This window comes from Canis lupus, chromosome 22 (genome assembly GCF_003254725.2).
Source record: "Canis lupus dingo isolate Sandy chromosome 22, ASM325472v2, whole genome shotgun sequence".
Taxonomy (NCBI): Eukaryota; Metazoa; Chordata; class Mammalia; order Carnivora; family Canidae; genus Canis; species Canis lupus.
Genome location: NC_064264.1, coordinates 9,277,699 through 9,302,303, shown reverse-complemented (window position 1 = coordinate 9,302,303; position 24,605 = coordinate 9,277,699). Strand labels below are relative to the sequence as shown.

The window sequence follows — 24,605 nt, the reverse complement described above, 5'->3', positions numbered from 1 at the left end:
AGATATATATTTATCAAACCACGTGCTTATTTTAATTTTTAATTTTTTTTTTTTTTTTTTTACATTTTAAAACCTTAAATTCAATTTGCCAACATATAGTGTAATATCCCAGTCCTCACCCCATCAAGTACCCTCCTCAGGGCTCATCACCGTCACCCAGTTACCCCATCCTCCCGCCCACCTCCCCTTCCACAACCCTTTGTTTGCTTCCCAGAGTTAGAAGTCTTTCATGGTTTGTCTCCCTCTCTAGTTTTTCCCAGTTTTTCAGTTCCCCTCTTTTCCCTTAAAATCCACATTTATTTATTTATTCGTTCATTCATTCATTCATTCATTCATTTGAGAATGAGAGCAGGGGGAGGGGGCTAGAGGGAGAGAGTCTTAAGCAGACTCTGCACTGAGTGCAAGCCTAATGTAGGTCTCAATTTTACAACCCTGAGATCATGACCTGAGCTAAAATAAAGAGTTGGATGCTTAACCAACTACACTACCTAGGTGCCTCCAAATCATATGCTTACTGATAGAATCTTCAACAGCTCTCTAGCCCCAACAATCAAGGCCTGTTCAGCTTTCAAGGCTGTTCAGATTCTACCCCCTCGCACTCATTTCCTATGTCTTCCCATCACATACTCTAGCTTCTCTCCAGATTGTATCAGTCTTTCCAAAGATTTTATTTATTTATTTGAGAGAGACAGCATGAGCAGGGGAGAGGAGCAGAGGGAGAAGGAGAAGCAGCTTCCACACTGAGTAGGGAGCCAGATGGGGGCCTCCATCCCAGGACCCTGGGATCAAGACCTGAGCTGAAGGCAGACGCTAAGATGACTGAGCCACTCAGGCACCCAATCTTTCACCTTTTACTATGTCTCCCCATTACAAATATGCTCCGGGTAAACTGGTTTCCTCACTGTTCTACACACATGCACACACATACACATACACCGTGATCTTTCCCACCACCACGTGCTTGCTCTGGTTGTTCCCTCTGCTCTCAATTCACCTTTCCTGACCACTGACTATATTTAAAATCTGTACCAAGCATAACTTATTTATTTCTAGCTACTGGTTTTTATTTTCCTCTATTATTTAACTTACTTTAATCCTCCTTCCCCACTTTTATCACTTTATGATTGGGTATCAATGCATAGCCAAGACAATAAGAATTTTCATATGGCTTAAAAGAATGAGGGGGGGGGGAAATAATTCCTATCAGATGTTATGATTTAAAATAATTGAGTATTTAAAAGTTTAATGACTAGGGGCACCTGAGTGGCTCAGTCAATTGAGCGTCCGACTGTTGATTTCAGCCCAGGTCATGATCTCAGGGTCCTGGGATCAAGCCCTGTGTCAGGCTCCACACTCAGCAGGGAGTCTGCTTGGGATTCTCCCTCTCCCTCTCCCTCTGTCCCTCACCCTGCCTATTCTCTCTCCCTCTCCCAAATAAATAAATAAATATTTTTTAAAAAAGTTTAAGGACTTGTACTGTTTGCTGTTATTTATATTGTGTAAGTTTTTATCAGCCCAACTAGAGTGGTGTCTTAAAAATAAAGACAAATGATTAGCTTTTTCTGCATTTCCATAAAAATTAAACACATCAAAAAAAAAAGGACAGTAGATGCAAAGTCAGAGAACTCAAACATGATGCTAAAAGGAAAAGTAGAAAAAAAAGCTAATAAGGGCAATGAAATAAACAAGTCAAGAGAATAAAAACGTGAGAAAAATTTTTATGAGATAATATGAAATAGGGAAAAGTTTTTTTAAAGATTTACTTATTTGTTTATTTATTTTTTATTTTTAATAAGATTTTATTTATTTATTCATGAGAGACACACAGAGAGAGAGGGGCAGAGACACAAAAAGAAGGAGAAGCAGGCTCCATGAAGGGAGCCCGATGTGGGACTGGATCCTGGGACTCCAGGATCATGACCTGGGCTGAAGGCAGATACTCAACTGCTGAGCCACCCAGGCATCCCTATTTATTTATTTTAGAAAGAGAAAGAGAGAGAGAGAGAGCTTAAGCACAAGAGTGTCCAGGGGAAAGGCCAGAGGGAAAGGAAGAGAAGCAGACTCCCTACTGAGTGCAAAGCCTGAGGCAGAGTTTGATCTCAAGACCCTGGGATCAGGACCTGAGCCGAAATCAAGAGTCGGTTGCTTAACAGACTGAACCACTTGGGAGCCCTGGGGGAAGATATTTTTAACGTCAACATTACAATAATATAAGATAGATGAAATATATTCAAAAGAGAGCTTTTAGAAAGTTCAGACACTTAGAATCCTTTACAAAGAGTAATTTCAATGGATTTGGCAGAGTGATGAGGAGAGGCAGTAAGGCAAAAACACTGGCAGACCAGGTCCTTGGAAAGATTATTCTGTTATGAGCACTTAGCTGTTGAGATTATAAAAATTTAAGAAGTTAGGGGTACCTGGGTGGCTCAGTCAATTAAATGTCCACTACTTGATTTCAGCTCAGATCGTGATCTCAGGGTCATGAGACTGAGCCCTGCATTGGGCTCTGTGCTGAGCGTGGAGTCTGCCAGAGATTTTCTCTCCCTTTCCCTCTGCCCCTCCCCACCCCACTTTCTTTCTCTCTAAAAAAATTTTTAAGAAGTTAAAAAAAAAAATCTATCATAGCCACTCAGTCTAATTGATAATACTTTCAGATTGTATCACATAAATGATAAAGTTCTTTAGAATAAAAACCTTAATACATATAGCCTCCCCAGGGAAATTTTCTCTAATTCAAACATTCCTTCCTTCACTATCTCCCACTCTGTTCTCCCAGGTAAGACCTCTACCACGGAAAAGCTGCTGAGATTGATGGGCCTGTATCACAGCATTTAGTAGATACAGATAAAACGTTTTTACAAATGGGACAACAGGGTTCTCTAATCAAGATCAGAGGTAAAATAATTTTCAGTATCATCTATGGACAAAATCATCAAATACACCTACCATAATCAGCTGGTGTATAATTCAGAAGTTCAAATTTCCAGTTTTTATAGCTTGAATAATTCTGATACATATCAAATATTTCCCGGGTAAACTGCTGGCAGATATCACCTAAAAAAATACAAAAAATATTCAGTTAGCACAGATTTTTTAAGAGAGCCATTCTTACGTATAGGCCCCTTGGGAAATAAGGAGTAACTGTTTCCATAGTGAAAAACATTTAATGGACTTTTGAAGTTACAGTGTGTCAAACCAAGGCAAAACTTAAGTGTTTACTTTTTGGATCATTTACAATAAAATTATTTAACTGACCTCCAGTAGTTCTTCCAGATGTCACCTCTATAATAACATCATTTTTGTCATATTTCTCCTTTGGCACTAGACTCTGGAAGAGCTGAAAAAGGAAAAAAAAATATCAGCATTTCTGTGTATATTTTCCATTGTATACTATTGCTTGATTTTAGATAAAAGACCTGCAAACATTAAAAAAAAATTTAACAAAATCATCTAGCATCCCAATGAGGTCTAGTCATTAAATACTATAATAAGTAGACTGCATTAGACCCAAAATAAGTGATCAATTCATGGTAACAATGGAGTTACTTGTCAGGGTACTTTCCACAATGCTATCAGATTATCTTAATTTCTAAAATGCCCAAGTTTAGATCAAAGTCTAGAGTGCTCCATTCAATTTTTTTTTTTTTCAGATTTTGCCTCTTATTAGTTCTGAACAGTAGCTTCTTTCATCTAATGAATGAAGTAAAGCTTTGAAAGTCTTCACTTGGAGAAAATGAGGACTCTTTACATATGATTGTGTATTCTCTCCTGCCACAGAGGACAGTGGTCCCCAGGTCATGCCCTGTGTTCTCAGTAGAGCTGTTCTGCTTAAAGAGTATATTGAGGACTCCCAGGATAAGGCCCAAATAGTTTCTGAACTGTGACAAGAAAACAAAGGATTCCTAATAAGGAAAGTGACTAGCTTCCCTCTAAAGGAGAAAAGGGAAGCAATTTTATTTTTGATTTATTACTAAAAAGTCTTTCAAGTCAGACTAAAAGTTCCTACGTGTCATGACTCTCCCTACTGCCCTTTTAAATACTCCATTTCTGCTAGAAACGACCATCTGTGGGAGAAAATATCTGACCAAGAATGTCACCCTACTTCTGCCTTTGACTTGCTGGTTAGAGATAACAGTAACTGATACCTCTACTTCATTCCCTTCAACGAGGCCATCTATGGACCCCCCGAGTAGGGAGACTGAAGGCAGGAGGATGGCCAATAGGACGGAAGGGGAGATGCTATACAGCTCCGTGTTTTTCATTCTTTCAGACAAATCATCCATTGAACTACAAGGAGCTAAAGACTTGTGTGAACCAACTGTGTCTATACCTTGGTTGGATTCATTCTATTCTATCCAGAAAGCAAATTTTCAATCCGTAATGAACACAGTCACTACGAACTACTCTCCTTTTCTAAGCCTTAAAAACCACGGATTCTTCCTCTTGGTGAACTAAATTTCCTTACCAGCATCTGTCTCCCTGCCTGGCAAGTTAATAGCTTTGAAATAGAGTTGCTCATGGAGGTAGGGTGGGGGTGGTGAGGGGAAGGCAATGTTTTGGTCTCTGGCATCCCAATAGCTTCAGTCTTGATCTGTAGCAAATTACCAACTAATCCCAGCGTAATCATTTATCATAAAAGAAGACTTAATAAACTGGTGTTTGGAAAGTACTTTGAACACCAAAGTATAGCCTAGCAAAACAATATTCTTCTATATTAACACAATCAAGTAGTTTACCTCCTAAAACGTACCTCACTGTACAACACATTGATTTTTTCAGCAATGGTTTGCCTCTCTTCCAATGCGAGTTCTTGTAACTGCTTTTCATCTTGTTTACTTAGACCTACAAAGCAGCAAAACTGATGAATGTTTTTAAATACTTACAGAGAAACTCTTAAATAGGTACATAATCTCTGCCTACTAAGTTTTCTTTCAGTTGTGAAGGAGGGATTATACAAAAGAACAGTTCTAATAGAGAATATCAATTAATAAGAACTTGTAAAGTATGTCTAAAGAACTCAGTGTGCAAAGAAGTATGATCACTGCCCCAAAGAGTTTATGGTTTGAATGTCTAGAGCTGATTAGAAACCAATGATTAATAAAACAAGTCTGAAAAAGGACTGGGTTTATATTAATTAAATATAAACCCAAATAAGGCAAGTTTTGGAGTAAACTGGAGTGACCACTTCTTGTCTTAAAGGTAGCAGTCATTACTCAGCATGTTCTGCGTAATCCAGCATGGCTGGCACCTCCATTTTTTTCAAAGTCAGAAATAAGACCTCCTAAAATTTTGAAATCTCTTGAATATTTATACCTAGTAAACACTTTTTATTTATTTTATTTTTTATTTTTTATTTTTTATTTTTTCCTAGTAAACACTTTTTAAAAACACCCCATAGGTCAAACAAAACATCTTTGTAGCCTTTCCTTTATGGAAACAGTGGTCCTTTTCACATCATTTCAAAAACAGAAAGTTAAATCATGGAACTCCAATTTGAAAAGCTAACAATGAGAGACAGTAGATCTTGGAACCTTTGACTCCATTGCTCTAGATACCTAGACTCTATTTGTTAACGGTGATACTTGCAACGTTATGTAGAAATGTTTGCTTAATAGTAAAGAAGAAAACAGAAATGAAAAATCATAATTATAAAACAGAAGGCTCAAAAAAAAATAAAATAAATAAAACAGAAGGCTCTTGAAACTTCTTCCCTAGTCATGGAAGTCATTAAAATCTGAATCTGGTATGATTCCATGCCTCACTCAAGCTTGGTTGCTTTTCTTTTTTCTTTTCTTTTCTTTTCCTTTCTTTTTTTCCTTTCTTTTCTTCCTTTCCTTCCTTCCTTTTCTTCCTCTCTCTCTTTCTTTTCTTCTTTCTTTCTTCTTTCTTTCTTTCTTTCTTTCTTTCTTTCTTTCTTTCTTTCTTTTTCTTTCTAGATTTTATTTATATACTCTCAAGAGACACACAGAGAGAGAGGCAGAGACCCAGAGAGAGAAGCAGGCTCCATGCAGGGAGCCCTATGTGGGACTCAATCCCAGCACTCTGGGATCGCGCCCTGAGCCAAAGGCAGACGCTCAAACGCTGAGCCACCCAGGCATCCCATCATTCCAGCTTTCAACATTTAACACTTACTATGTGCCAGATACTCTGCTAGTTGTTGGGGACACAAGGATGAATAAAACATGGTTCCAGGCCCCAACTGGCTCAGTCTGGTGGGAAAGAGACATGTACACACAATTATAATATATGATAGGGCAATGCTATGGAGGCATAAAGGAGGGGGCGTCTATGCCAGACTTCAGCACTGGAGGAAGGTTTCCTGGACAGACACCATCTGAACTAATTCTAATTATGGATCATTTGTGGCAGAACTGTAATATCACTGGTGGCCCTGCATTATGCAGTTCTGCCACAAATGGAAACTAGGCTGACATGACTCCATACCTGTTGGGTCAAAGGTGTCAGAAAAAACTAATTTGCAAAAAAAATTATTTTTTTGCAAAAAATTATTTTTGTGGCCTCTTACTATTTACTGATTGTGAAATCTACTTCAATTTCATTATATCCCAAAGATTTGGGAGTCTATTATATCCTATGCGGCAGGAAATATAAAAATGAGTAAGATAGGCTCTGTCGTTGAGGAACAGGTAATGAGGGAAGGGACAGAAGTTTAGACGATTACATAAAAGATCAAAATTCAAAGCAGAGAAAGGTAACATTTTTGTTTTACAGAGAGAATTGAAGCCAAAGTATGACATCCAAGCCAAACTTTGTTGTTTTTTTTTTTTTTTTTAAGAATTTATTTATGGGGATCCCTGGGTGGCGCAGCGGTTTAGCGCCTGCCTTTGGCCCAGGGCGCGATCCTGGAGACCCAGGATCGAATCCCACGTCGGGCTCCCGGTGCATGGAGCCTGCTTCTCCCTCTGCCTGTGTCTCTGCCTCTCTCTTTCTCTCTGTGTGACTATCATAAATAAATAAAAATTAAAAAAAAAAAAAAGATGGAGTTTAAAAAAAAAAAAAAAGAATTTATTTATGTATTCATGAGAGACGCAGAGAGAGAGAAGCAGAGACACAGGCAGAGGGAGAAGCAGGCTCCATGCAGGGAGCCTGATGTGGGACTCAATCCCAGGACTCCAGGATCATGCCCTGAGCCCAAGGCAGGCGCTTAAACCGCTGGGCTACCCAGGGATCCCCCACCAAGCCAAACTTTGTAAGTGAAATGAATTTTAGCAAGGTAAAATTGGTGGGTAACAATGTCTGCACAGATAGCTATGGGATGACATGGGTATATTCAGGGAACAGCAAGTTATCTATTTTTCTTGGAAGGTAGCATATGCAAAGGGAACTAACACACTATGCAGAGAGGCTGGTGTCACTCTGCGAGGCTTTTTTAAAAGATTTATCACAGAGAGAGCACAAGTGGGGGATAGAGGAGGGGCAGAGGGAGAGGGAGAAGCAGGCTCCTGCCAAGCAGGGAGCCCAACGTGGGGCTAGATCCCACGACCCCAGGATTATTATCTGAGCTAAAGGCAGACACTTAACCAACTGAGCCACCCAGGTGCCCCTCTGCAGAGGCTCTTAAATACCAAATCAAGAATCTATATTTATTGGCAATAGGAGCTACTGAAAATTTTGAGCAGGGAAGTAATATGAGTAAGGTTGCACTTAGACTGGGAAAGCCTGAAGTGACAGTACAAGTTAGGAATGTATTGTAACTATCCAGGAGGAGATATAATAAAGCTATAAATTAGCAGAATAGAGGGGGACTCATGAAAGGTATACTACAGAGGCAGACTCTACTGGAATTTGACTCATGGTGCAGTGGATAACAACAGGGGCTGTGGAATCTCACTGATTGGGTTCAAATCCTTGCTCCTCACCTGATTGGCTGAGTGACTTTTGGCATTTTAAGCTCAAAGTTTCTTCATTAATGATAATTCCCACCTTGTAAGATCACTGTGAATATTCAAACAAGACACTATTTGTAAAATACTGAGCTTAGTGCCTGGCACATATTAGCACAGTAAATGTTGATTTTATCATGGTTATTACAGAACAGCAGAATTTTGGACCTGGAAGAAACTTCAGAAACAATCCAATCCAATCTCAATTATATGTGATACAACCAAGGCTGAAAAAGATTATGTCAAATTAGTTTAAAAAGCATTTAGGATGCTCCTATTATATGCAAAGAACCTTCCCAAAACTAATTAATTACAAATTTGAGTGGTGTCATACAAAAGAATAAAAACAAAAAAATCCTCAGTAAACATGGGTGAGAAACTCACAGAAGCACCAACAGAAGGTAGAAAAATATGCCTCTGGAAATGCAGGACTTTTACAGGTATAACTGTGGCTGGCCTTGACGTTGCTTAACATTGCTAACATTTAATGGAACAGGATGGAGCATAAAAGAAATTTTAGAAACAGAAGCTTTGAGCACTAGCTGGATAAATGTTGAATCTCAGGTTAGTCCATTGTGCAGTTCTCTTAACTTCTGTACATTTTGGAAATTTTTCATATGGGAAAAAATGTTAAGACAATAGCAGTATTAAGAAATACCAAAACTAGGGACACTTGGGTGGCTCAGCAGTTGAGCATCTGCCTTGGGCTCAGGGTCCAGAGATCAAGTCCTGTATCAGGCTCCCTGCCGTGAGCCCGCTTCTCCCTCTGCCTGTGTCTCTGCTTCTCGGTCTCTCATGAATAAATAAATAAAATCTTAAAAAAGAAATACCAAAACTAAAAGTAAACATCTCTCACATCCTATATAAAATTAATCCCAATAGATCAAAGAAGTCAACATAAGGTTAAAAATTTAACTCTCTCAGAAAACACAGATGTACCCTTTGTGACCCTGGGTTACACAATAGTTTCCTAGATAAGATACCAAAAACACAAGCAACAAGAGCAAAAAAGATAAATTAGACATCATCAAAATTTTAAAAATTATGGGGCTTTAAAACATAACCTACAAATAGAATAGGAGAAAATTTTTGCACATCATTTATCTCATAAGGAACTCAGGGCTAGAATATAAAGAACTCTCACGACTCATTAATAAGACAAACAACTTAATTTAAAAATGGGCAAAGGGTTTTATCTTTATCCAGAGATAAGATACAAATGGCCAACAGGCATATGACAAGATGCTCAAATCATTAATCAAGGAAATGCAAATCAAAGCCACAATCGAGATACCATTTCACGTCCACCAGGATAGCTAGAATCAAAAGGGCAAAGTAGAAATGGTGTAGCCACTCTGGAAAAACAGTCTGGCAAGTCCTCCAAAGGTTAAATGTAGAGTTATAATAGGCAATTGTAGTACCACTGTTCATAATAACCAAAAAGTGGAAACAACTCAATATCCATTAACTGATGAATGGATAAATAAAAATAAAATGCAGTAGATCCACACAATGGAATGGAATTTATATACAATGTCTGAAATAAGTAAATCTAGAAAGTAGATTGATTAGCAGTTGCCTTGGATTGGTAGGGAAGGGGGAATTGGGGCAAGTGGCTACCAGGTGCAGGGTTCTTTCTGGGATGATGAAATAATACCTGACCATATAAGCCCTTTGATGGGTAGGGACTGTATTCTTGTGTCTCTGCTATATGCTCAGTAAAATCCCACTCAATAAATTAAAGTTTTCTGTAAAGGTCAATATTTAGGCTCCTAGATTCTAAAAACTTCTTGGCAAGCACCACAAGGAGCCTGGTCTCTTAGTAATTAATTTTTAGTAGCCAAAATACATCAAACACCCAGGATAGTCTTCTCCGAGTATAGAGTGTATTCACTCTAGGATTTTTAAAAGACTGCATTCAAGAAAGCTTTAACCTATAAAATCAATCACATCCTTTACACGCACATATTTTTCACCTACTTTTACACATTGAATCTAATTCTTCAATTGCTTGCTCGGCCTCCTGAATTTCTTGGTAAATGGCTGCAAGTGGTGCTAACTCGGCATGCCTTCGATTCAAAGACTTTCGGTCGCCTTCATTCACAGACAAATGCTGCAAACACTGATCAAGTGTACGGTACTCCTTATTCAGGTCCTCCATATATTTCTGTAGTGCTTTATGCTTCCACAGCACCCTGGTGTCCTGGTGTCCACAATATCTCCTAGGATAATTCTTATTTAACAGATGATGGAGAATGGGATTCCTGTTTTGTCTAAAAACCCACAGCCTTGTATCAAGATGTATCTGTGTAAATTGATGAAATTGGGGGTGGATGTGGCGACCATTAAGAGATAAACATCTAAAAAGCCAAGCACACAGGTGATGATTCATCTCAGCATCTGAAATATAATAAACACAATTTTTAAAAAAATCAACTCTACAAATACAAAATCTGGAAGTAGCCTCAAGAAATCTTGTCCAGTTTGTGGGCACAACCAGCTTCAAAGAGCTGAAATTCAGTAATCCATAAAAAGAAAATAATTCTTCAAATCTCTGAATATAACATATTAAAATAAATGAAGACAGCACCATTTTTTATTCATTCGATGTTTATAATTAACTACAGCAAATGAGTAGGAGCATAATTAATACATTTATCAACAGACTGAGTTAAATCAGCTATTTTCTAGAAAGTATCCAGGGTCTAGACTTGAATATGTGAACAAATACTTGAAAGATATCAAATAATCAGGCAAGTTTTAGGTGGTTCACATATTCATAGATTTCTAAAGTTTGAAGAAAACATTAACTGTTTTCTTGTCTATTTCTTTAATTTGATGTATCCAGATGCCCAAGTGAGTCAAGTAACTTAATCATGATTATTCACTCAGCCAGACAGAGGCAGAATACTAGAATGCAGTTTGCCTGTTCAGAGTTCAGGGCTTCCCTTTTAGATCAGATCCTAAAGGAAGAAAACTTCAGATAGTTAACAGATTAAATAAGTAGGTCTGGTAAAAGGGGACAGTGGCAATATTTGTATTAAGTGACAAAAAGCAGAATGCAAAACAATATAATATCAATGAGGTTTTCAAAATTTTCTATGACATATGGTAATCCATATAAAAAAGGTAAAACGAGTATTCTGGGAAAAAAGCAACAACCTAAAAAAGAAACATACCAAAATGTTACTAAGATGACCTCTAGTTGTGGGATTGTGGATACCTTTTGCTTGCTTTCCATTTTTTCTACCTTTCAGTGTTTTTGATTTTTCTATACACATAGCACATATTACTGTCACAAGAAACAAAAAACATTTAAAAAAAATTACAAGTTAGGGGCACCTGGGTGGCTCAGTGGTTGAGCTCTGCCTTTGGCTCAGGTCATGACCATGGGATAGAGTCCTGTATCAGGCTCCCCGCTGAGAGTCTGCTTCTCCCTCTGCCTAGGTGTGTGTGTGTGTCCTGAATAAACAAAATCTTTAAAAAAAAAAATTACAAGTTAGGTGAAATTGGCCGTGTACGCTAATTTCCTGTTCTTCTCCCTTCTCATAGATATAATCAGAAGCTAACCAAAGCACAGAATGGTTTTACCAAGGGAAAACATATTTTAGGAAAAACACTTCGCCCCCAAAATTCTGAGGTTCAACGTTGAAATAAGGGTCAAAGTTTTATGGCCTCCAGCGTTCCTATCATGCTAGGAGATGCATATAGTAACTCATTTGAGCATTGTAAGTCAGCTAGCTTGAAAAAAATCACAATCTTCTAGAAAATTAAATATTCAGAATGGTCCCCCAAAACATTAAGATTTTGCAGCATTCTACTACTGAACTTTAACACACTGAAGCGCATTGGGAAAAAGGACTGTGGAAGAACGCACCAATGCCCGGCAGGCACATATGGTACAGACAGACCCTCTGCACAAGTTCCCGTGTGTGTCTTTACGTCCAGTCTCAAGCACAACAGAAGTGAGTCCATTTGAAAACATGCACAAAAGGATGACAAATTCCTGTTAGAACGCTTCTAGCTAAAATTTCCAGCCCAGGGAACAGTAGTAGGGTGACTCTTAAGGTCATGAACCTCAATGTTAGGAGAAAAACAAATACCAAAAAAACCAAAACAAAAACCAAAAACCAAAACAAAAACCAAAACCAAAACTCCCCCACAAACCAAGACGTCTACTCGCTAGGGTCCCCTCCACCTGGGAACCGCAAGTCTTCTGCATCACCCACCTCAGTGGCAGGACTCCCCTGACACCCTACGCACAACTCCCAGGGCATGCAGGTCACAAGGGACACTGCGCCTGCGCCAGAGCAGCACGTGTCAGCCCTACTTTGTAACTCGGTATACACAGTGATCCCATCGAGGCAACATGCGGGGGAAAAAAATGGAGGTGGAAAAAATACTTTTTAAGGTCGAAGAAGAGAAAATAAAAATCGTGAGTACCTAAGAAAAAGAAGAAAGGACGCTAGCTTTCCTTTCTGAAGCGGGAACCTTCTGTGACCGGCTACATTGCAGCCCGACAGACGCTGGGTCAGTTTCACTTCCGGGTTCACTCCTTCCGGGGTCACGCTTTGCTCTCGGCTTCTCCGGAGCAGCCGTGGCGCGTGCGTAACGGCTAACGGGGAGAAACGAGAGAAAAATAACAAAGCGAGAAAGAAAATCGCAGGAGATAACCACAGGCGGCACTCATCCGGAGCCGGGCGCGGGTGGCGATGGGGCAGGTCGGGCGGGCGGTGGAGGGATGTAGGATGAACTACAACTTCCGGGAGCTCCCTCCCAGGAATGCTGGGAGTCGTAGTTTATGCCCAGGCTGGCTTCCAAGCCCCCAGCCAAAAATCTGGTCTCTTAGAGACAGGCAAACGCAGTGAAGAGATGCTCTACAATTCTGATTTGGGGAATCAAGGTTTACAATATATTAATATATTAATATGAAATTACAAGAATTTCCTTATATATGAAAATTATATAATGGAGCCACTAAAGCAGTGGTTTCTGTTTGTTAGTTTTTATTTTTCTTAAAGCAGTGGTTAATTTTTTTTTTGAGGATCCTTTTCGTCATCCCCAGATAGGGATTCTGCATGTTTTTTTCGGTTTTGTTCTTATTTCTTTTTCTTTCCTTTTTTCCCCCCTGTGCAATTCTGCATGTTAATAGTTCTTGCAACTTCCACTACTTGAGAAAATACCTAATGATTAAAAGAGGATATAAAAATTTTTATTTTTAAAAATCATAACAGGATCCAAAAGATAGGAGGCTATATATATCCACTAACTAATGACTTTAAAGATGTTGCATGTACATGTAGAATTTAGGGGCTCAAACTAGGTTCATAGTTTGTAAACTACCAATTAAAGAATTATGAACTAATAAACAATTCCAGGAAAATACAAACATATTGCCTTACCTTGAATAGTACAAGTCACATAACCACTGTGTCTCAATATTTCCTCCTTAAAAGCCAAGGCAAACATCCCATATAATCGACTTCACAGGATATTTTCTTAGGTCATGACCACATATAAAAAGGACAATTAACCCTAAATGTAAATATCTAACATTACATACTGCAAGGTATCTACTTCTACCTAGTATATATTAAATCTTATATTAGTAATTTAGACCTATTAATTAATTTAATCCTTACTACAACAATCCTAAAATACCCATTTTGCAGAAAAGAAAACTAAGGCACAGAGAGCTTAAGTAACTCGTCCAAAGTAAAAGAACTGGTAAGTAATAGAACTGAGATTCAATCAAGGCCATCTGTCTTAATGATCGATCCATGGCTCCTAAGCTCTGATACTGCCTCCCTCTTCCAAAAAAGAAAGAAAAAATAAAATATTCCATCGTCTGTTCAATAATGAGCACCAGTTATATGCTACTCACTGTGTTCTGGACATGAGAATTTGGCAACGAGTAGAAAAGACACAAATCTTTGCCCACATGAAGTTTATGTTCCAGTAGGGAACAAATTCTAAAGGATCCACATTAAAAAAAATAAAAAATAAAGGATCCACATTAATCATTCTCCTAAATTATCCAATGAAATTGTTTCTTTATTTTGATTTGTGTATGCAGATATATAACTTAAGTAATATAGTATATAAAGGTTTATTCTCCTTAAAAAATAACCTACTGCTATGGACTGAATTGTGTGCACACACACATACCACACACACACACACACACACCATTTTAATATGTTGAAGCTAACCCCTAGTGTGACTGTACTGGAGACAGGGCCTTTAAGGTTAAATGAGTCAAAAAGGTGAAAGCCTGGTCTAGTAACATTTGTGCCCTTATAAGAGAGCCTGTGAGTATGCGCTCTCTCTTCTTTTTTTATCCAAGACAAAGAGACCTCAGGATGAAATCTATCCTTCCACTACCTTGATCTTGGACTTTCCCACCTCCTAAAGCACGAGAAATAAATTTCTGTTGTTTAAGCCACTCAGTCTATATAGTATTTTGTTATGGCAGCCCAAGCAAACACACTTTCATGTGTAAAAATTTATTGGGATATACAGGAAATTTTTATATACGTGAAATTTTATGCACTTTATGTATTTTATTTCTCAATTTAAAAAATCCCTAAAGACATTTATGCTTGGTACTATGAATACTGCTTTCTCCTCCATGATTTTTAAAAAGGAGTATAATGTGGTATATCTATATTTATTAATATGCAATGGTGTCCACAATATATCATTAAATGAAAGACAATGTTAAAAAAAAAAACCCTTATCAAACAAACAAAATAAAAAGGGAAGTGGTGAGGGTACCCAAAAAACCCCAACCAATTCAGCAAACTGAGTTCCATTTAAAAACATATGATGCATGGGGCACCAGGGTGGCTCAGTTGGCTAAGGATTTGACTCTTGTTCCCAGCTTAGGTTTTGATCTCAGGGTCGTGAATTGAAGCCTCAAGTTGGGCTCCATACTGGGCGGGGAGCCTACTTGAAAAGAAAATAAACCAACATATGTGATATATGTATATATATATATATAAAAGTCCAGTGGAATTATAGGTAATCCTTATTTTTTCTTCTTTGTAGTATTCTGGATTTCCTAAAATTTTGTGTGGAGTATTATTGTAAACAAGACAGGTGTAAAAGGGGGAAAAAAGGACATTTTAGAAAAGATCTTGTTTATTTCAGAGAGAGAGAGAGCGCGCGCATGAGTGGGGGGAGGTACAGAGGGAGAAGGACAAGCAGACTCCACGCTGAGCCTCCAACACAGGGCTCAATCTCTTGACCCTGCAATCATAACCTGAACTGAGATCTAGTCAGATGTTCAACTGACCGAGCCACCCAGGGGCCCCGAAAAGGACATTCTTTAATTGATTCAATTATTATTGAATCATCTTAAGAAGTTAATTCTACTTCCCAAGGGTTTAATATATTACAGGAAATATTTTCCTAGAAGTAGTGATGAAAAGGTTGATTCAGTGAAAACAATAGCATTCGATTAAATTAGCAACAAGAACTACTATGTCTGAGATATTTCTCGCAATAAAGTGGATCTCATAAAAGTTTCTATTATGAATGTATGTGTAATGGGCATTGACAATTAGGTATTCCTTTAGAAACTAAATGACCTATGTCCCTTTCCTCTGCCTTGGAGCAAACAACAAAATACTTGCAGCTGTTTTTCTTTTTTTTTTTTTTAAGATTTTATTTATTTATTCATGATAGATGTAGAGAGAGAGAAAAAGGCAGAGACACAGGCAGAGGGAGAAGCAGGGTCCATGCAGGGAGCCCAACACAGGACTCGATCCCGGGTCTTCAGGATCACGCCCTGGGCCAAAGGCAGGCGCTAAATCGCTGAGCCACCCAGGGATCCCCTACAGCTGTTTTTCAGACTCATTTACAGCAAACTTAGCCCAAATTCCAAAGGGGTGGAGAATGGGAATTTTCACTTAGCTTCTTCTCAGAGACCTCCAAATTGTTTTAAAGATTCTGAGGACACCCTTGTGTCTAACAGAAGGTTGAGTTGTGTCCTGCTTCAGGGATTCACATCAAAAAGCATCCACTTAGGGCTTTCCCTGAGAGAAGCAGACATTCCAGCTTCCTCAGCACTGGATATTCTTTAGGGAGCTGGACCAGGGTGGGTGTTGAGATCATTCCAGGCTAAGTTGAAACCTTTGGTCGCATCTGGGAAATTTTCAGAGGCGCTGAAATTAACATACAATCCCAGGACACAAGCCAAAAGACACCACGGGTCATCCCACGCTGTGAAACGCACCTTGGCTTTCTGGCTCACTGGAGTTTAGGGCCTAGACCACATCTTCAGGCATTCCACAATGTGAAGATCGGCAGCCACTTGGGGTTTTAATCAGTGATATTTTATTAAAGAAAAAGTGAAAGCAGGAATTCTTTATTTAATACAAAATTCAAGCCCCGGCAAAGGTGGAAAAGAAATAGCAAAACAAAGATTATTCTACTTGTATTCTTGTAAAATGTTTTCCCAGAAAGAAGCAGAATGTGAAGGATGAAAAGGCAGCATTTCTTATTTTCATATATTCACACTGGTTCTCAAATTTTTCTTAGCTGGGGTTGGGGGGGGGGGTGGGGGTAGCCAAAAATGCGCCACCTGCTGGCATTATTGGAAACTAGATCGCTCATTATTTTCAGTCCTATGTTTAAGAGAAGGCAACCTCCTCTTTTCCTTTTACTAAAAAAAAAAAAAAAAAAAAGAAAAGAAAAGAAAAAAAAGCAAAAGCAGGTCAAAGACCAACTGATCTTGGAAAATCCCTTTATTCCACCCTAAACTGGTATGAGCCTGGGTTGTAGTCAGCTTTGACAAATTCTCCTAAAATGCCTTGGTGATTTCATCCCTTCTATATGTCATCCTAAATTTCAGGCTAAATATTTTTCTTAAATCCTTTGCTTCGGTTTTGAATTGTATACTTTCAATTACTTGTTTCAGAAAGTTTTATTTTCCTGTCTTTTTCTCCCAACAGTGATATTCAAATACCCTTTATAACTATTGACTTTTCCAACTTAGATCCAAAGTAGTCTACATGCAGGAAAGCTACAGTGTGTGTATATGTAGATATATATCTTTCCATTCCTTCCCTTTTTATTACAACAGTTTTCAAACGTGTTTGAAAATAGAACCGTATAATAGAACCTCCATGCACCAGTCACAAATTCTCAAGTTATCGATGCCGGGTTTCACCTGTCCTCCTCCTTCTTCCTACTCCCCATCCTCACTGGATTACTTTGAAGCATTACAAAACATCATATCTTTTCATCTGTAAATATTTTAGTATGTAGCTCCAGAAGATAAAGACTTTTAAGAAATATAATCACCTCCCAGGACGCCTGGGTGGCTCAGCGGCTGAGCGTCTGCCTTTGGCTCAAGGCCTGATCCCAGGATCCAAGATCAAGTCCCGCATTGGGCTCTCTGCATGGAGCCTGCTTCTCCCTCTGCCTAGGTCTCTGCTTCTCTCTCTCTCTCTCTCTCTCTCTCTGTCTCTCATGAATAAATAAATAAATCTTTAAAAAAAAAAAGAAATATAAGCACCTCCCAAGACTAAAAATGGCTTCCTAATGTTATCAAATACCTAGTTCATGTTCACATTCTCTCCCTGTAGATTTTTCTCTTTTTCTCTTTGGCAGTTTGTTCATACTGGTATTCAAGTAAGTTCCTTATATTGCAATTTCTTGCTGCATTTTTTATTTGTTTTAATCTATAGGTTCCCCTGTTTTCCCCCTTGCAATATATTTGTTGAAGAAATCAGATCTTTTGCCTTGAGGAGTTTCACAGAGTCTGGATTTTCCTAGCATTGTGTTGCAATGTTTATCATGTTCCTTTGTTACCTGCATTTCCCATAAACTGGCATGATCACTGGCATCATCAGATTCAGATTCAAATTTTGGGAGCAAAATTACTTTATGGGGGGGTTAGATACTTCCAAGGGGAGGTGCAAATGTTAATATCTCCCTATGGGTGGATTTTTCTGCCATTTTTTTGAACAACAACAACAAAAAATCAATGCCTCATGCTCAATGGAACCAGAGTGCCTCTGCAAGCTCCCTGTCCCTGATAGACTGGATTCAAGCTTCCTGTACTAATCCCATGGGGGAGACAGTGCTTTGAGAGCTATCTCCCTGTCTTCTTACTTGTAACAAGTCATAAGAAGTTCTTTACTTTTGCCACTTCTTTGGGTCATGTTCAATTTAATGCACCAAAAGCAGTGAACTCCTTGAGTTTGGTTACAAAACTTGACCTCCACTACTGTTTTGAAAGTTGTAAAAGGAAAAATGAAAACTTTGCCAGAGTGGGAAGGGGATCAAATTCAAAAGCTTACTTTCTGAACAATTTCTAGGATTTCCAAATACGATATCAATCTGATCTTTTCTTACTTTAGTGATATAACAGTTATCTGCAATCCCCAAGTCCCAAAAGCTCTGAAACCCTTATTTTCAATTCAAAAATCTCTGAAAACTGACCATTTGGCAAATTATTTGAGGGACAAACCTCGCCTAATCCACACCAATATCGCAGGCAATCCTGAGTTGGACTGTTGTGAGGCTACTTACACCTCTATTTCTCTCACTTGGAATAAGTACCCATATACTTTCCTGGAGAAATATTTGTGTATTGGATTACAGGGTGCTACCCCAGATCCCACTGAGAGTCTTACACCACATGCAGTGTACACATTTTCCTTTCTAAATCCAGAACATTTTGGTTTGAAAACATGTGCACCCAAGTACTTCAGACAAAGAGCCATAAACTGGCACAATAATATCGTGGTTGATATTCACTGAGTACTTATTCTTTACCAGGTAATGCTCTAAATGTCTTAATTGAACTAACTCACTCAATCTTTACAACAGCCCTGTGTCATCAGTTCTATTGCAAAGCCTAGTTTAGGAAACAGGCACAGCATAGCTAGATGACTTGCTCTAAGTTGTGCACAAGGGACAGTATATTGGCCAAAAGGAATTAAAGCAAGACAGCCGAGCTGCACCATGTCCTTGCTTCCGTCTTCTGTTTTCTGTTTCACTTAATGATGCATCCCCCTACACACACACACACACACACACTGCCAAGGTCTGCACCATCTGATCCCAATCTAGCCCTTCTTCTATCATGATATCCTCCAAGAACCTCATGTTTTGGCTCAACTACATGACTCTTTATTTCCCCAAAACACACTTTCAAACTTGTCTTTTTGTCCATATTGCTAAATGATATCTTTTAAGGTACAACTGTGATCCTTGTACAGATATGAGATGTACACCTGTTAAAATTTTTAATTAATTATGAATGAAGGATGTTATAACTAAAGAAAAATCTCAAGGGAAGATATAAGTATGCCACGAGGAAGACCAAAATAATTTGTTTCAAAGATGAAAAACTTGAGGTGTTTGGCTGGCTTAGTTGGTAGAGCATGTGACTCTTGGTCTTGGGATTGTTAAGTGCGAGCCCCTCTCGTTGGGTGTAGAGATGACTTAAAAACAAAATCTTAAAAAAAAAAAAGATGGAAAAACACAAGGAAATTATAATTTGCACTGCCATCATACATAATTTGCTTTGTTAGGGACAAGAATCGTTTGTATTGTTAGCAGTTTTCTATGACTTAAAGAGTTATAAAATAGCTCAAAGGCAAGGGGAAATAGTCCACTCTGCAGGACTGTCCCAAATGGGAGCCATGAGGCTCCCATTTCAGAGCCTCATGGTTTTTCTTCACCAAACTAATTTCTCTGTTTGGAGTGCAATTCATTGTCTTCATCAAACAGGCATGTATCAAATACCTACTATGTGCTAAGCATGCTGCTAAGTGCTAGGAGTTCAATGGTGAGAACAGACATCACTCCTGCTGTCATTATCTTTTATAGATTAGCTCATCCACCTAATCACAGTTAGTTCTGCCTCCCTTTGAGCTCCTATGTAATCTCAATTACATCTCTTGCGATGCTGTTAAATGTTTCCTTTTATTATACTTGGCAGTGTAATGTTCACATTGGATTTTACAGTTTTGGGGAACAGGATACAAATCCCAAATTCTGAATATCTTTTGCATAAGATGATATGTTATCTTTCTATTTTTTAAAAGATTTTATTTATTTATTCATGAGAGACAGAGAGAGAGAGAGAGAGAGAGGCAGAGACACAGGCAGAGGGAGAAGCAGGCTCTTCACAGAGGGTCTGACCTGGGACTCGATCCAGGGTCTCCAGGATCACGTCCTGGGCTGAAGGTGGCTCTAAACCACTGAGCCACCGGGCTGCCCTATCTTTCTATTCTTGAGGAAGTATAAACAGCCACACTTTGGGGTGCTTGAGTGGCTCAGTCGGTTAAGTGGCTGACCCCTGGTTTCAGCTCAGGTCATGATCTCAGGGTCTCGATAGGGCCACACTCCTTGCTCAGTGGGGAGTCTGGTTTTCACCCTCTCCCTTTGTTCCTCCCGTTGCTCATTCTCTATCTCTCTCTCTAATAAATAAATGAATATTTTTAAAAAGCCAACTGTAGTTCCATTTAACTAATATGTTTTTGACTTTCTGCTATATGTCAGATTCTCTGCTGTGTGCTACAGGAAGATGATTAATTCAACAAAAATTTTTGAGCACCAACTGTAAAGCACAGAGAATACACAGTCAAATAAGACATGGTGTCCAATCCAGAGGGACTTCAATTTTTTAATTTAATTTTTTTATTTAAATTTAATTTGCCAACATATAGTATAATACCCAGTGCTTATCTCATCATGTGCCCTACTTAATGCTTGTCACCCAGTTACCCTTGCCCCTCACCCACCTCCCTTTCTGCAACTCTTTGTTTTTTTCCCAGAGTTAGGAATCTCTCATGGTTTGTCTAGAGGAACTTCAATCCAATGGAGGAAATGGACAAGTAAGTTGGCAACTTCATAGTGTGAAGAGTGCCATATTAGAGGTGAGTACTGAGTGTTTTGAGAATGTGAAGGAGGCGCAAATACATCAGAGTAGTGAGCAGGGATGGCTTCTGCAAGATGATGTTTAACCTGAGTTTTTTTTTTTTTAAGATTTTATTTATTTATTCATGAAGGATACAGAGAGACAGAGAGGCAGAGACATAGAGGGAGAAGCAGGCTCCATGCAGGGAGCCTGTTGTGGGACTCAATCCTGGGACTCCAGGATCATGCCCTGAGCCAAAGGCAGACGCTCAACTGCTGAACCACCCAGGCATCCCATTAACCTGAGTTTTGAAGGATAAGTTGGAGTTAGTTAGACACAGATAGGAAGGACATCACAGATACATATTGAGAATTTGAGAATGACAAATAGTGTGGTCTGGCTCTGTGGTGAGACATGAGGTTATAAAGACAGGCAGGAACCAAATCATAAAAGGCTTTCCATACCTAGATAAAGAGGCTCAGCTTTCCCCTGAAAGACTTGGAAGGATTTGAAGACATACGTGTCATTATAGTTTACCAAGATCACACGGTAGACTGAATGATGCCCTGCTTCTTGGCAATATGTTCACATCCTAATCCCCAGAATCTGTGAATGTGTTATCTCATATGGCAAAAAGGGACTCTGCAGATGTGATGAAGTTAAGGATCTTGAGATAGGGAGACTATCCTGCATTATCTCGGTGCATGTAATCACGAGTCCTTATGAGAGAGGCTGTGGAGATAGAGTGAAGATGTGAGGAGGAAGGTCAGAGGAGAGAGAATCTATGGTGTTGGCTTTGAAAAATGGATAAAAGGGCCATAATCTCACAAATGTAGACTTTGAGAAGCTGCGAAAGGTAAGGAAAGGAGTTCTCTGCTAGAGCCTCCAAAAGGAACATAGTCCTGCAGACATGTTACAGACATCTGACCTCCAGGACTTTAAGATACTAAATCTGCGTTGCTTTAAGCCACAATATGTGTAGTAATTTGTTATAGCAGCAGTAAGACATTAATGCAGGCTCTCTTGGCAGCTGTGCAGAAAATGAATTGAAAGAAGCTGGTCAAGGAGGATCCATGGAAACTAGCTAGTATGCTGCAAGAGGCAGTTTAGCATAGTGGCTAAGTGCAAAGGCTTTGGCAAGATGGCCTTTACTTCTCAGTTTTGTAATTTAGTGCAAATTTACTTCTTTTAAAACTTCAATTCTCATTTGTAAAAGATAATAGTATTTTTTTCATAGGGTTTTCATGAGGATTAAATACAAAATAGCATATTACGTATAATGCCTAGCACAGAGTAAGTGTTCAATAACAGTTATTATGAAATGATTATGCTAATTTATTTATTTAAGTAGTCTGTACCCCTAACATGGGGCTCAAACTCATAACTCCAAGATCAAGAGTCATGTGTTCTACTGACTGAGCCAGCCAGGTCCCTCTAAATGATTACAGTAATTAAGAAGAGAAGAGAGAATAAGGAGAGAGTAGGAAAGTCTCCAAAGAAGGTAGAAATGTATTCCCTTCTAAGCACAGAGGGAGGAGTTAATTCTGCTAGGCCAAAGGCACTGTTTTTGCTGAAAAGAGACAAAAGAAGAAAATAATGAGTGCAGATGGGTGCTCAACCACTGTAGGTTAATGAGTGAATAGACGGGGAGATAATGGTGTGATCCAGACATTGGCAAATTAGATGTAGTTGAAGAATAGGTGTACAGAGGATAGAAGAGTGAACGAATTAGCCTAGATCCCCTGCATCTTAAAGAGTGAATGTCACTTACAAAGGAATCAACAAATGTCTACTGAAAGAACGATAAGAAATTGTCATCAGGGACACCTGGGTGGTTCAGTGGTTGAGCATCTGCCTTAAGCCCTGGACCTGGGTATGGTCCTGGAGTCCTGGGATCGAGTCCCACATCGGGCTCCTTGCATGAAGCCTGTCTCTCTGTGTGTCTCTCATGAATAAATAAATAAATCTTTTTTTTTAAAGGAAATTGTCATCAAAACATGGGTTGTCCCCAAAAGAATCTGATTGGAGTCACTATCATCAGAAATTATAGATGTATATAGAACAACCCTCTGAGAGCTATAGCTCTTGGCTTTATGCTGAAGGCAGGATGCTGGAGCTTCAATGCAATGGCAAAGAGACTTCTCTCAATGTTACACTGACAGGCTACTAATATAACAAGCTGGGATCTCATCTCCAATAACAAGTATGCCACATCTACTGTAGGAAGTCTTCTTGGAGTTAAAAGAACATTGGAGACAGAAATGAATATTGACAAATCTCTTGCAATTTAAAAAATAATTAGAAAAATAAGATAGTAGATTTCCAGAATTTCTGATTTGAGAGGTAAGGCAAGTATTACTGATTCAAAATCTAGTCAAAACCCTCTAGGTTTTGAGGGGCACCTGGGCAGCTCAATCAGTTAAGCATCCTGACTCTTGACTTCCGCTCAGGTGATGATCTCAGGCTTGTGAGATAGAGCTCTGCATTGGGCTCTGTGCTGGGTGTGGAGCTTGTTCAAGATTTTCTCTCTCCCTCTTTCTCTGTTCCTCCTCCTCTCTCTAAAATAAATAAAATAACTTCTTCCTTAGAAAAAAGCAACAACAAAAAACCCTCTAGGTTTTGAAAAATGTATAATGACATGTATCTACCATTATAGTATCATACAGAATAATTTCACTGCCCTAAAAATCCTCTGTACTCCATTTATATATCCCTCCCTCCCCTAACCCTTGGCAATCATGGATCTTTTTGCTGTCTCCATAGTTTCATCTTTTCTGGAATGTCATATAGTTGGAATCATATAGTGTGCAGCCTTTCCAGATTGGCTTCTTTCACTTAGTAATATGCATTTAAGATTCTTCTATGTCTTTTCATGGCTCAATAGCTCATTACTTTTCAGTGAAGAATAATATTCCATTGCCTAGGTGTACCAAGTTTATCAAAGGCTAGGGTTTTGAATCATCCATATGGATATTGGAATCATAGTAGATGGATACTATGAGTGAAGTTGAAGGGACAACTCTTGCCACTTGGCAAATGAGTGAATGAAGAAAAATGGCTAAGATGAAAAGGAGAAGAGAATGACAGAGCAGGTAGGTATAGACTCAAAATAAATTTTCTTTTCCTTAAATGAAGGTGAAGTCTTATGATTTGGGAGAGGCGGTGGGATGGGAAAAAATGCTGATACTCCCCCCACCAACACCTACTGCATGTGAGGAGAGGAAGATGCAAAATGAGAGACAAGGTCCTTGGTGAAATGTTGGATAGCAGTTAAAATGAGGAGGAAGAGAGTGTTCCATAAAGGGGTTGAGAATGAAGCTCAGTGGAAAGTATGGCACAGAGAACAGTAGTAGGAGTAGTTTGTAGAGAAAGCAGAGAGCCAAATACAAATAAACACTAATGCAACAGAAGTGAGGTAATTGTTGATGGTGATGGTTTTGAGAGAACTCTTGTGTCATGATGTTTCTGTGCTGATCCAGGGACTTTAAATGATGCCAATTCTAGACTACATCTACTGTTTGTGGGCCCATCAGCAATTTGCAACTTTTCCCTAGGGTTCCAAACTGAATTTTGGTGATAAGGGTCTTTTGTTTGTTGTTGTGCCTTATCTAAATTTAACCTTAAGACAAATGGGAGGCATGTTTAAACCTGGATTCGGATGGAATGCCTTGAACCAGTGGTTCTCAACCTGGTTGTACATTGGTATGGGTATGATCATCTGGGAGTACTTATTTTATTTTTTATTTATTTTATTTTTTGGAGGGGAATATCTTTTTAAAAACCCAACATCACCCCTCCCTAACTGAATCAGTATTTCTGGA

General features: G+C 38.9%; 2 protein-coding genes across 12 annotated transcripts in view; one reads left to right on the top strand and one right to left on the bottom strand.

The window, feature by feature from the left end:
- Positions 1-12,486, bottom strand: part of MTRF1 (mitochondrial translation release factor 1) — a 49,299-nt gene extending 36,813 nt beyond the window's left edge. For 3 of the 7 annotated variants that reach the window (XM_049099346.1, XM_049099344.1, XM_049099345.1), the window contains exons 1-5: positions 11,782-12,169; positions 9,885-10,304; positions 4,751-4,842; positions 3,256-3,337; positions 2,947-3,054 (exon numbers count right to left, since the gene is read on the bottom strand). In XM_049099346.1, coding sequence (XP_048955303.1) covers positions 2,947-3,054; positions 3,256-3,337; positions 4,751-4,842; positions 9,885-10,304; positions 11,782-11,800 — 721 coding nt within the window. In that variant the 5' untranslated portion in view covers positions 11,801-12,169. Of the gene's footprint in view, positions 1-2,946; positions 3,055-3,255; positions 3,338-4,750; positions 4,843-6,132; positions 6,210-9,884; positions 10,305-11,781; positions 12,252-12,347 lie in introns of those variants that run through there. The other 4 variants (XM_025478155.3, XM_025478156.3, XM_025478159.3 and 1 more) reach the window with 4 other exon arrangements.
- Positions 12,299-24,605, top strand: part of NAA16 (N-alpha-acetyltransferase 16, NatA auxiliary subunit) — a 99,153-nt gene continuing 86,846 nt past the window's right edge. For 4 of the 5 annotated variants that reach the window (XM_049099340.1, XM_049099339.1, XM_025478149.1 and 1 more), the window contains exon 1: positions 20,702-20,803. In XM_049099340.1, coding sequence (XP_048955297.1) covers positions 20,717-20,803 — 87 coding nt within the window. In that variant the 5' untranslated portion in view covers positions 20,702-20,716. Of the gene's footprint in view, positions 12,435-20,701; positions 20,804-24,605 lie in introns of those variants that run through there. The other variant, XM_035704344.2, reaches the window with a different exon arrangement.